The sequence below is a fragment of the Thermobia domestica genome, chromosome 2, assembly GCF_964235325.1.
Source record: "Thermobia domestica chromosome 2, izTheDome1.hap1.1, whole genome shotgun sequence".
Taxonomy (NCBI): Eukaryota; Metazoa; Arthropoda; class Insecta; order Zygentoma; family Lepismatidae; genus Thermobia; species Thermobia domestica.
Window position 1 is genome coordinate 130,309,807 of NC_137455.1, and position 13,698 is coordinate 130,323,504.

A 13,698-nucleotide genomic window follows, 5' to 3' on the forward strand; every position below is an offset into this window, starting at 1 on the left:
CGTTTGTTGTCCATTGATCTAGGGAGGAGGCGAATACGAAGAAAGGATGGGTGTTACAAATGGAATTTTTGATCTTTTCTGAGGGAAATTTTAACCTAAGTTGCTAATATCAGTGGCTCACAATCGCTGTCACTGATTAATGCTCACCTTGTTAATGTCTATTAGTCCATTTGTCATTCGTCAACATTTTCGTTTCTATTTTCAGTCGTTTCGTTTTTTGTTATTATTATTTGCAATGACGTGCGTTTTCATTTTTCAATAGTACTTTGTTTCTTTGTACTTCTAGACAAAATTTTGGAAGTTATAATCATATGAGTGTTGAGATGGGAAAGTTGTCAATACCAGTTACTGTATACAAAGCATAAGTTAAAATGGAATGGCTACGACCTCTTCGGTTACGGGTCTGAGTTAAATGTAGTGTATTGTTTGTTAAAATTTGTTTGAATAGAATTAATTTTCACGCAGTATATGCGTATATAACTCGAAAAGGTAACTGTAATTGAAAGATAATTAGGATTATAAGTAACACATTTTTCTCGAAACTCTTACTGTCAATCACAGTAGCAGCACACATGCTCGTTGTATTATAACAGTGTAACAATCATTATCGATCCATTCTCTGTACTAAATTTAGATGGAGTGATATTTTTAAACATTTGGTAATAGTCCTAATGCAAAGTAGAGTTTTGATTATTAGTTACTTGTGTTCAGGTATGCACCGACGAAGATGGTCCGAGAGTCTGGATCCTCCAGAACTTCTAATTTTAAGAAAATTAGCACAGTTTCAGGAGGTGGGGGGGGGGGAATACACATAATCATTTGCATTTTGTATGCTACTCCGAAAAGTCTTCGGACCCAAAAGAGAAATCTTGGGTGCGTCACTGCTTGTGTTTACATTGTGTTACTCATTGCCTGATTCTGGCTCAGTGGTAGAGCGTTCACCTCTGGTGCTAGGGGTCTGGGGTTCAAACCCTGCTTCCGCCAAGTGAACTTTGTGGTGGACAAACACCGTGTGCGTGGGTTTTCTCGGGGTTCTCCCGTTTCCTCCCACTTTATTCATTCCACCATTTCATTCATTACTCATTATCACCGTCTCCTTTAGCCTAACCGGCATAACCGTGGGACGTAAATCTCAACATTTCATTTCATTTCATTTCATTGCCTGATTCGTTAGAAAGTTAGAAAGGGACACGAAAGGACTAAATTCTTTTATAGGTCTAACGGGCCCTGAAAAGAATTTTTTCGGTGGAGGACTTGAGTTTGAAGTTCCATCACTGGATCGAAGACAAATTAAATATCGAAGGCACACACACACTTTTGTCATTTGTTGTGTATTATAATTTTCAGCGAAAATTAATTAAGAATTATTTGAGATCAACTATATCTTATGAACGATTAAATGGACTAGCTTTGATGTCCATTGACAATGAGATATTCAATGAAATGGATACGAATGCAATAATAAGAGATTATGCCGAATTGAAAGTCAGAACAGTGTCTTTATAACATGAACTTTTTAGTGACAAAGAAAATGAGAAATTAAGCTAATTACCATAATCGTATCACTAGAAAATACTGTGTAAATATGCTTTTAATGAAGCATAAGAGCATACCTCTCAAAATCAAACCTATGTTAATGTTAGACTTGAAGTTCATGAGTTTTATTCCGTGTCGATTTTTATGTGTCAATTATACTTATCAAAGTACATCTCGGGTACGTATTTAGTTCTGTCTTTAATAAAAATATTATTATTATTAAAATTTATTGTTGTAAAAAATTAAAAAATAATTAAATATCCATTATTAAAATTTGATCTTTGTCCAGTATTCATTCACAGTCAATTAAGTATAGTTTCGTCATTTTTCGTTAGCATTCACAGAGAAACTGCAGATATTGAAGAAATTTGCAATTGTAACAATTATTTAAAGATTTTTGTCCATTACAATTTGCTACTCTTTTATTATCATTTAGGAGGTCACCTAAATATTGTTTGCTTACATTTAAGAAATGTCTAGAACCGGGCCTGGAATCAATGTCTATTTTGTAGTAACCTATTTAGTAGGTTTGACAAAGAGCGATTAATGTATTGAAAAATATATTATGTTTCAGTGTAATTGTCAATCTTCTGTATTTTTTCTTTTCTTAAATTATAGTTTTATCTTTTAAAATCGAGTTTATTTAAAACAGATGGTATTACGGTAAAACACATAGACTAAGTTTAAGCATAAAGCCGTTATCACGCAAAAGTTTACCGGAAATATATAAGTATGTGTAAATACATGTACAAAAACTCATTTCACGTTTATGGTAAGGAATTTGGTACCCTTATCATCACGACTTCGCTACCGGTTACACTCAATGTGCAACTCCTGTCAGATTAGCTATCGCCTGAATCTCAGTTTTCGCTGAACGAGATTGCGTTGAAGCACAAATTGAGCAAGTCTGTTCTACTCCTCTTAACAAACTTATCAAAAGCAGTCGAGTATGCAGGGCTGTTCACGGCCCAACTCTCGTTTCAACAACAAGAACCACCAGAACTTCATGGGGGATGCATTAAGGAATTTCGCTGGGAAATCTGTCAAAGGAATTATATGAATTCCTCTTTCGCTTCTCATCGACTCCATATAAGTCACTGTTGACTTCACTGCATGACTGGATACCTTAACCTTGAACAATAGAAGATAGCCCTCTTTTTATCACATTCCGATAGATACATCCATATCTTATCAAAATCCCTACAAATCTTCTGTTACAGACAAGTTGGGGTTCGTACAGCTTCCTGCCTTCCTTTCCGGAGTATATGAACTTGAACCTTATGCCTCCTTATCAGATTGACAATTGTGGGATTTGTGGTCGTGATAAAACCTTGTATTGTCCTTACTTTTTTTTTTTTTTTTTTTTTTGAGAGAGAGAGGGTGAGTTCTTACATCATACCAAGGCACTTTTTGAACCACATTACATGTACCCCCCGTCCTCTGATATCTATGATGCCCAATATTGAGAAGCCCAGCAACAGCAAGGTACCCGTTTCGTTGTAATTGAATAGAGCGTGTTTTTTATTTTTATTTTTATTTTTATTTTTATTTTTATTTTTATTTTTATTTTTATTTTTATTTTTATTTTTATTTTTATTTTTATTTTTATTTTTATTTTATTTATTTATGTTTTTTACACTCAGAAACCTTTTGTCACACACTAAGTCGGAAAAGACACAAAAGTAGCCCTCCTAAAGTTTCCGTAATTCTAGGAACCATGCGACCACACACACACACACAACAGCCGTTTTCTTTCCAAGTTAACGCACAGCATTTTCGAACTACTAGCCATAACCTATCTGTCATGTAACTACCTAGGGACCGAATTCGTTACTGTAAACCTGAAACGACCTTTCGTAAGAGAATCTTCATTTATGTTTCATAATATGAATTGTTAAGAAAAGACTTTTTGTAATCACAGTACTTCATTGTTGACATTTAATCAATTGTCATTAAATTATTCGATTTATTTTTTTGTTTCCTTCTATTTCAGTTATTTTTTATCGAGATTCCACTGTGATTGCGGGTTTCGCGGTTATCATTTCTGTTGTGCTAAGGTTTATCATGAAAAGCAAGCTGGATTCACCTCAGTGCATTAAGAGCATTTATCAATGGCTATTACAGAGTTCTATTGGTCAATATTTGATTCTTGGAAATATTGATCCTAAAGTAAGTAACACAAATACATTACTTTTTTAAAAAAAATGGAATTGAAAGTATATTATGCTAAATAAAATTTAGACCTAGTTTATACTTGAGTACTGTGAATAGGAGAGAGACATAGTATGTATGTTTCAACCATAAGATTTTAAATAAACTAATGTAAGAAAGAGAAAAACTATAACGACTATTAATCTATTCTCCCTTGAATGCATTATAATGTTTCTTCTTTCCATCAATTTATTCTGCTTTAAGCGTTATTAGTAAAGATATACCACTTGCAAAAAGTACCATATGGACGGTTATATGAAATTCAAAAGGTCATTTTATACAGTAAGAAAACCAATGTCACTAGTACATGTTCTTATGACATTCCTGATTTTATTTCTTTTATATCCTTTAGCCACTTAAATGACATAGTTTACCACAATAAGAAATGTGCACAATATGTTGTCTTTTGCACAAATATGATTTTAACCACTTAGGAGCAACTTCTCTAAGGCTATGCTTAAACAACTTTCGCAGAAGTGTACTATAAGCAGCTTCAAACGCTCTATATAAGTCACAGAATAAGTTTAATGTGTAGTTTTATTTTCAAAGAAGCTATATATCGCATATCCGGTGGAAGAGTGTTACAACTCAAAAAATGTAAATTTTGAGTTATCATTGCTCAAAAGAGAATAGAGAGAGAGAGAGAGAGAGAGAGAGAGAGAGAGAGAGAAAGCGAGCTCTACCTGGTGGTATTTTCGCAGAAACATAACTAAACAAATTAATCTCTAGATGGCAGAAATACCAGTATTCCAGGAAGTGATTTTGATAGAATAACAAAGTTTAAAAGTCATGTTCTTACAAATGTGTATTTTTGTGTTGTAACAGTCTTCCACCGGGTGTGCAATATGTTTAGAACATAATCTCGTAGTATAGTAGATGTGCTTTTATTCTTCAGAAACCACGCTAATGCTAGATTTATTAGTCTAAATTTTTCAGAAAAAATGTATTACCTGCTTCGGCAAAACTATTTCAAATATTTTGGAAACAGATGATAATATTGATATTGGCCCATATAATTAGATAATTATCCTCCTCAATTTGTTCTTGTATAGATATTACTTTAGCTAGTTAGTGCTAGTTAGCTAGCTAGTTAGTGCATAAGTTAATTTATGCAGAATGACGTCAGATTAATGCTAAAGGAAGATTAATTAAATAAGTGAATAAACTAACTAGTTAATCGGTCAAATTTATGATTATGTAATCTAGTATTTTGTCTGACTCACATGATTTTGTATTCTTAAGGCTTTGAATTTTAATTCGATTACCTTTTTGTTTGTTTATTTTTACCAAAGATACAAACTATGCTTACTAAATTTTATACTTTATAAAGTTGATTGATTTACATGTTTCCTTTCATAATGCTTTTAATGATTGTGTGAAATAATTATAGAAAATATTTTTTACTTTGGTAGAGAATTATACTTCAGTATGACTTATTTTAAGTATTAGGTGAGTTGGTTTTAATGAATTTAACTTTTTTTTTTCTAAATAGTATGACACTACGTTAACAAAAGCACAGCTTCAAAAAGTGTTCATTGTGCAAAGATGCTATGAGATATTAGCGGTAAACATATGCCTTGCAAATCCATTCATTTAAAGCTGACCCTTTTCTTTCAAACATAGAATTGTAACAGTAACTATATTGAGTAATATTTATAACTATTACAAGATACACCCTCCATTCCAAAAGAAACCAAACTTTTGAAAACAAATAGTACCACTAGTGCCATCTGTTGTAATATTTTACCGGTAGATGGCGTAGTCCCTCATTGACAACTGGTATAAATGTCATGACATTTGGATGCACGGCAACAAAGTTATTGCGTTTCAACTGTCAATGTGTTGTGTACATCGGTCGGAAAATGAGTTTCAAACAACGAGCTGCAATTGAGTTTTGTGTTAAACTGGGTAAAACTTTTAGTGAAACGCACCAAATGCTACAAAATGCATATGGTGATAAGTGTCTATCCCGTACGCAAGTTTACGAGTGGTTCAAGCGATTCAAATCGGGTAGAGAGACGCTGGATGATGACGAAAGATCAGGCCGTCCCAGAACCGGATTATCGGAAGAAAACATCGAAAAAGTGCGTGAATTCATCAAACATAACAAAAAATTGTCGGTGAAAGTTATTGAAATGGAATTAGGCATTCCTCAAACAACCGCATACCGCATTTTGACCGAAGTTTTCGGCCTTAAGAAGGTTAATTCGCGGTTTGTACCACACAAACTCACCGAAGACCAAAAAGTTGATCGAATTGCGCATTGCAAAGACATCGTTAAAAGTGCTCGGCAGGATCGAAACTTCTTAAAATCGATTGTAACTGGTGACGAGACGTGGTGTTTTGAATATGAGCTTGAAACAAAGCGGCAAAGTGCTGAATGGAGAGCGCCGGATGAAGGAACACCCAAAAAAAGTCGCTTGGTGAAGTCAAAAGTTAAGGTGATGCTGATTTGTTTTTACGATTCAAAAGGAATTATCCACAAAGAATTTGTTCAGCCCGGCCAGACAGTCACTGGAGAGTTTTCCTTGGGCGTCATGAAGCGTTTGCTGGCAAGAATTCGTCGTATTCGGCCCGAATATCGCAAAATCGGCAGTTGGACTCTTTTGGACGATAATGCACCATCACATCGTTCACGACTTGTAACTGAATTTTTGGTCAAAAATCACATTATTCGGTTGCATCATCCGCCCTATTCACCAGATCTCGCTCCGTGCGATTTCTATCTGTTCCCGAAACTGCATTTGGCGATGAAAGGAAAGTGGCACGCATCGATTGATGCCATTGAGAAGGCGACGACCGCCGTCCTAAAGACCATTCCAATAAAGGACATGGAGAAGTCGTTTGACAACTTGTTGGAGCGTGCAAATATGTGTATCGATGCAGAAGGGGAATACATTGATTAATAAAAATGATTTGTTCCAAAATGTACATTGCTTTTTTGTTTTTTTAAAACGTTCGGTTTCTTTTGGAATGGAGGGTGTAAATTCAAAATTCGCTAATGGCCTCTTTCTTTTATCAAGAGTAGGTCGTTAGTGATTTAACTAATTTATTCTTTTTTTTTAAACTTCTCATGTGTTTATATCTGAGCTGCAACTAGAATTAGGTTTGAATGATAAAAGTGATAATTAGTGAATATTTTCTTCAGACATATCTTTGTGAGAACATTTGAGTAATGTAAAGCTTTCTCATAAGCAAGAGGAAAAACGAATCACACTTTTCGTTCAATAAACAGTTCTTTCTTATAAAAAAATGAACTCAATTCCTGTATCCCATGGGTTAAAACTAAATATTTGCATTTTTTTAACTTATATTATCTTTTATAGGCTGCGGCTCAGGCAATGAGTGGAGATGAAAATTCAACCTTAGTGGTTCAATCAACCAAGAGCATTGGAGAAGAATGGGCTATGATTGCAGTGTTCTTTGATAGACTCTGTTTCTTAATTTACTTCGTCGTATTTGCTATATTGTTAGCAGCAGTATTTTAATATTTTCGTCATACATTACATCAATACATTTAATTTAACTCCTAAATGTAAGTATGTTGATCATTGTAGTGAACTAGTTATAATGGGAAGTAAGACTCTGAATTATGTATAATTGACAAACTAATCGAAAATAATGAAAATAAGCAAAATCAGTGAATAAGATGGGGATAATAATAATTATATTAAGTAAAATCGTCCTCAATACCTAAAAGACGGACATGAGGAAATCATCTGCAGAAAGAATAGACGAGGAATTAAAATACAGTATGATTAAATATTCCTAAAAATAAAGAAAAGGAATAACTTATAATAACTTATACCATAACCAGTGCAAAGAAACTGCATGAAATAAAGAGACTGATTCGTTTCCATCGAAATAGCAACTGTCAGACAGCGACACTTGGCAAACCAGATTTTACAAAGCAACAAAACTGTACGCATATGAGTATCAGTTCTTCAGGTGTCGTGTAGGGGAGTGAAGACATTGTAGCGAGCAAAATATCCATCATCATGCAAATGTTTTTCTTGGAAGAGCACGTTATGATTCTTTTCTATGCAAACGTTAGTGTCTCCTGCATAGTAGAACAGTATTGGAACTACGATTTTGTGCCAATGAACAAGCCTATGTTATAATTAAACATTATGCATAGCAGCCACTTCCACAACCTACATTTCCAATGAAATCCATCCAAAGAGGCCGTCAGCGAACCTCTCAAGAACTGTGCTAAAGAAAATCCAGGCTGTGACTGTATGTGAGAATCCATTATCACAACGTGATATGACTAAACTTAACATATGGTTCAATAAACAATGAATCGTACAGTTCATCATAAATTGAGGCTGCAAACTGAGACTGGCAATCCGTAAGGGCAGCGTGCGTACCTTAACAGTGTATGTACAAATGGCATATCGCGGAGCAGCAGAAGGGCAGAAGATTGTACAAGCACCACTTGGATGTTGACCGATGGGAATTCATGAAAATGCACGAAGTATAGATCTTCCTAAGTGACTGTCATCTACAGACCTGTTCATAAATAGACGAATGTAACTTTTTGTGTCAATCCAAAGAAAGCCTTGCGAAATGTTTTATGTCTGTTACAGGTAATTTTGTACAGAAGGAAGCTCAATATTTGTGGTCAAAATCAATGTTGTTTACTACCAAACAACATTTTCAATACCTATTTTACCCAGTTTACACAAATGAAATAACAGTTATGTATGGCGACGACAGTCGTCATATGAAACTGCACAAAGGAAAAGCTTAAAGCATATCCGAAGCATTAATGACCTTCTACTGACACATAGCAGCTGCAACTATTATCCGTTTACTTCTGTTGTAGTGTATTCTTGTTAAGATTCAGATACTGGTCCTATGGATTATTGTGCTTTTAGACTTTTCAAACGGTACCTTTCTTCTCGTCGGGTTGGTACGGTAAATATGCCTCTGAAAAGCCTGCAAGCTGGAGTGGGACAATTTACTTTTAGTATAGCTGCAACCAAGTCTGTTGCAGTGGAAATTGTGATGTGTAATGGCCCATGCCGGTGAGTATCATATCGAGTATGAAAGATGTTGGTAGAATGAAATACCTTATGTAAGCAATAATATAAATTTGTTCTTATGGAGCCGGATCAGTCTTTACATTCATGTGCTTTGATAAATACAGTTAAAAGGATAGGCATTATGTTTGTAATATGTTTGATGGAATGAAGGTACTATAAACTTTTACACACTTTGGTAAGTCAATGGAAGCCATGTGATTTGGTATGCGTTACGCTGAGGAAAGGAGGAGGAACAAACAAGAAGAAATATTCATCACTTGATAAATTTATAAAAGGGTTGGTTTACTTGTTATTTTTAATAATTATATATATCACATTCAGCTTCAAGATAATATCGTTGTTTACTGTAGAACTATAGATAGAAAATTATCTTCATCGGCGCATTCACGGTCCTCAACAGAAGAGAAGTATCCCTTTCTCTCTCTTTCTTCAAGTCTGACGGCATAGTGTGAGCAGTTTAAAAAACAATAAAAGGCTTAACTTGTTCAACAGATTTTGATTGTACGAAAATTAAAGTATTAGCCTAAGCAAAAGGTTATACACATATTCAGCATACGACATATGAAGAAAGGTCTGAGTTTTGCTTTAAAATAAACTCCAAGCCACTACTAATCATAATTCTCGAGTTATATGCTTCTGACTATTATGCTTTATGAAATCACCGTGTAGCTGACGCGTTCGAAACTGTGTAAGCAGGAAAATTATAAATTCAATGATTGTAATTTTAATTAGTCTAAGGAGTAAGTATAAAAATTAATATTTAAATGAAGAATGTAAGCTCAAACTGTGTATTAAACCATACAACAATAAACCATTTACACATGAAGAATGTAACATAAAAAATGTAATGTAGGCTCAAGCTATATATTAAATCACAGGTTACATGAAGAATGAAACATTGTAATGTAAACTCAAACTATATAGTAAATCATAGTTAATGTTACGTGAAGAATGCAACATAATGTCACATAAGCTCAAAATGTGTATTAAACCATAGTTACACGAAGAATGTAACATAATGTAATGCAAGCTCAAATTGTATATTAAATCATAGTTACATGAAAATGCAACATAATGTAATGCAAGCTCAAATTGTATATTAAATCATAGCTACATGAAGAATGTATCATAATGTAATGTAAGCTCATATTGTATATTAAATCATAGTTACATGAAGAATGAAACATCATGTAATGTAAGCTTAAATTGTATATTAAATCATAGTTATATGAAGACTTCAACATAATGTAACGTAAACTTGAACTATCAATCAGACACCGCTGATAATTAAACCTACAATTCACTACTTGAAAAATATAATTAAGCTCCCTAATTGCAAAAGTCACTATGTTATTTTTATCACTATCCATTGCTAAATAAGAATTGCTTTATAAAAAATAAATACATCATATTGTATGTATAATACTTCTTTTCAAAAATTCAAATATGACGTTATCAGGTTACGATAATGAGCAATCAACAAAATACTTCATTAAATAATAACATGTTCTTGGACTGTATGCCTGATTGCCTCACAAAAACACCTCATACATTTCTTCTTGTTTATTTTGGTCATCGATTGTCTGGATTGTTAAATTTCATTATACAGAATGATACAGTGCAGGACATAAAGTGTTCATTTGAGAAGAACAAAGGGCTGCTGTGGCTCAGTGGTAGAGTACGAACCTCTAGTGCATGGAGTCCTTGGTTCGATCTCAGCTCGCACCAAGTGAGCTTTGTGGTGGTCAAACACCGTGTGCGTGGGTTTTCTCGGGGTTCTCCCGTTTCCTCCCACTTCATTCATTCCACAATTTCATTCATTTTTCATCGTCACCGTCTGCTTTAGCCTAGCCAGCATAACCGTAGGACGTAAAACTTAAAGATTCCATTTTCATTTTTTTAGGAGAACAGTATCAGTCGCAAAAATTCATTTTTTTTTCAGTTACTACTGAGTTATAACTTGATTCGTGCATTTTCCAAATTATTATCTTATGTGAGAAATTGAAGAACTAAGAGCTTCTGCAATAGTAGGACATATAAGTCTTTAAGAGGACAAGCTCGTAAATTTGCATACAGATTGTAGGGGTATTTTTTAGAAAATGAAGAGTGCCCCCAAAGTTCTTACTCATTCTCGGGTCGTGAAATGTAGTCTGATATGAACAACACCGCATGCGTGTATTATATCGAGTCTAGCCTTCCCGTCTCCTGCGCTTTTTCATCCCTTCCATTATTCATTTTACCGCTTCCACCTTTATCCTATAGAGCATGATGTTAGACACTGTAACTACGAAATTTAAATAAGTTGAGTAAATTTGCATGGCAATACTGGAAACAATATCTACTTCCAGCACTATGCAAAGAAGAAAGAAAAGCATTCTTTTAGCGAATAGGGAGTTTTATAAATGGAAACTAGTTTTATAATAAGTTTTATTACATATATATTCAAACCTTTCACTACATTTTCATATATGATAATTGTAACATCTTGTAGGTTGAGAAAGTAAGCAATTGCTTCTCATACAATAATATGGTGGACCAAGTTTTTATTAGACATTGTTAATTTGAGTAAAATCTTTATTTTCTTAATGTTTCTCTTTTATTATGTTAAAGGAAGGTGAAGAAAGTAATCTTATCTACACTATTTGCACTATTCACATTATGTACACTATTTGTAGTAATGAATATCTTTATATATGCTGACACAAGTTTTAAGTATGAAACGACCTTCAAAAGTATGTGAGTAGACATTCTTTTCCCCTAGTTGATAATATTCCACAAATATGGACTATCTGGAAAATAATGGGACCGCACATATAGCTACGTCATTTTCTAATTACTTATACTCGCTCACATCAGGAACAAATATTCCATAAAACATTTAGTGAAAGTAATATGAAAACGTTAGTGTGGCTAATCGCAGCTCGATGTTAACTTCACAACATTAGAACATGTAAAATTGCTCGTAGACCTCTATCTTATTTAAAAAAAAAAAAAAAATCATTGCTCTTGTGAAAGAATATTTATCAAGTAGAAGTAATTTATTAGTTAGATCGAAATTCATCGCATCGCATATAGGACGATTTCAGTACCACCAGGATACGAACTAGATATTCCTAAGAGAGACGATCAAGCAATTAGAAAGAAGGTCCAGCTATTCATAAGAAGTTTACAGGTGAGTGAGGAAATCTGCCTGTCCACAATGAGTTATTTAGCGAGTACATACACACTTACACAATTAACACCAATGACAACACATTGAATAGTTTTTAAGATACAAATTTGTTTTCTCAAATTTATTCTCTGTATTTAATATCCTCATCGATCACCAATCTGCTGCTGATACTAGCTAAATGTATCTACAGTTCATTGATATATTTACCCTTTCATTTTTTTCTATAAATAGTGAGCACATATAGATGCATTTACAATAAATAGAAATATTGTCCCTAATCCTCTCACCTCTTAAGAAACGAGTTACTCTACCTATTTTGAATAGAGATGCAAAAAAGCCGGCTTTTTTTAAATAGATGGTTTTTTGCACATAAAAAGCCGGCTTTTTGGGAAAAAAACGAGAATTTTGGAAATTTTGGCTTTTTTTCATTTTCATGATTTTTTTTATTTAAATAGCTTTCTTATAGTATACTCTAAAGTTAAATAAGATTTCATGACCTAAATCCTATACGAGGGGGTGCTGATAAGTTCTTAGCTTTACTAAGAAAAATAAGACAAAATTAATTTTTTTTGTTGGATTTATTCAACATAATTCGATGCATTTTTTGCTTCGGGCCTGCAATTTATTTAGTCTCTCTAAATAAAACTGTTTTGGTTGGGTGTCAAACCATAAGTTTACTGCTGTAATTGCTTCAGAAATGGTGGCGAATTTTTGCCCCTTCAAGTGTTTCTTTAAATTTGGGAATAGGTGGTAGTCTGATGGGGCCAGGTCAGGTGAATATGGTGGGTGGTGCAAGTTTTCAAACCCTAAGCCAGCCAATTTTTGCATCGCAACATTGCTCTTGTGAGGAGATGCGTTGTCTTGAAGGTAGACAACTTTTCGGGACAACTTTCCACGACGTTTTTGCTTCAGCTCTGAGTGAAGCCTTTCCAGTAATGATGCATAGTAAGCTCCGGTTATGGTGTTACCTTGTTCTAGATAATCAACAAAGATTACCCCATCCTTATCCCAAAAAACACTGGCAAGGACCTTTGAACTTGATTTTTGCACACGAGACTTTTTTGGCCTCGGTGAACCACTGTGACGCCACTCTTTTGATTGTTCCTTTGTCCCTGGATCATATAAATAAATCCATGTTTCATCCTCCGTGACCAAACGTTCCACAAAATTAGTCCCTTCCTGCTCAAAACGGCTCAAAACCTCTTTGGAAGCAAGCACTCTTGCACGCTTTTGATCAGCTTGCAAACATTTCGGCACCCATTTGGCAGAAAGTTTGTTCATGTGCAAATGATCGCGAATAATGACACCAACGCGTTCACGGGATATACCTAGGTCCTCTGCTATACTTTTAGCAGAAATTCGTCTGTCTGTGAGAATCATTTCATGAACCTGTTCAATGATTTCTGGCACAATCACTATGGATGGTCTCCCAGGGCGGGAGTCATTTTCAGTACCAAAATGGTCTGTCTTAAATTTCACAACCCAGTTCTCCACTGTGGCATAACAAGGTGCATGGACCCCCAATGTTTGTTGCATCTCACCATGGATCGTCTTTGCAAATTTCCCCTGGAGGAAGAGGAACTTCATCACCACTCGACTCTCAACATCGTTGAACTTGTTGGGCTGCCCTGCCATCTCAAGCACTCACCTAAAAAAAAAAAAAAATAATAATAATAATAACTTTCCTTAGTACCAATGTTTTAATATTTCGTCACAAACATATAGACACAT

At 34.4% G+C, this 13,698-nt stretch overlaps 1 protein-coding gene across 1 annotated transcript in view; it reads left to right on the plus strand.

Moving 5' to 3' along the window:
- Positions 1-10,001, plus strand: part of LOC145675559 (acetylcholine receptor subunit beta-like) — a 75,864-nt gene extending 65,863 nt beyond the window's left edge. The window contains exons 8-9 of the mRNA XM_081746069.1: positions 3,530-3,705; positions 7,074-10,001. Of these exons, the coding sequence (XP_081602195.1) occupies positions 3,530-3,705; positions 7,074-7,235 (338 nt within the window). The 3' untranslated portion in view covers positions 7,236-10,001. The remainder of the gene's footprint in view (positions 1-3,529; positions 3,706-7,073) is intronic.
- The last annotated feature ends 3,697 nt before the right edge of the window (positions 10,002-13,698 follow it).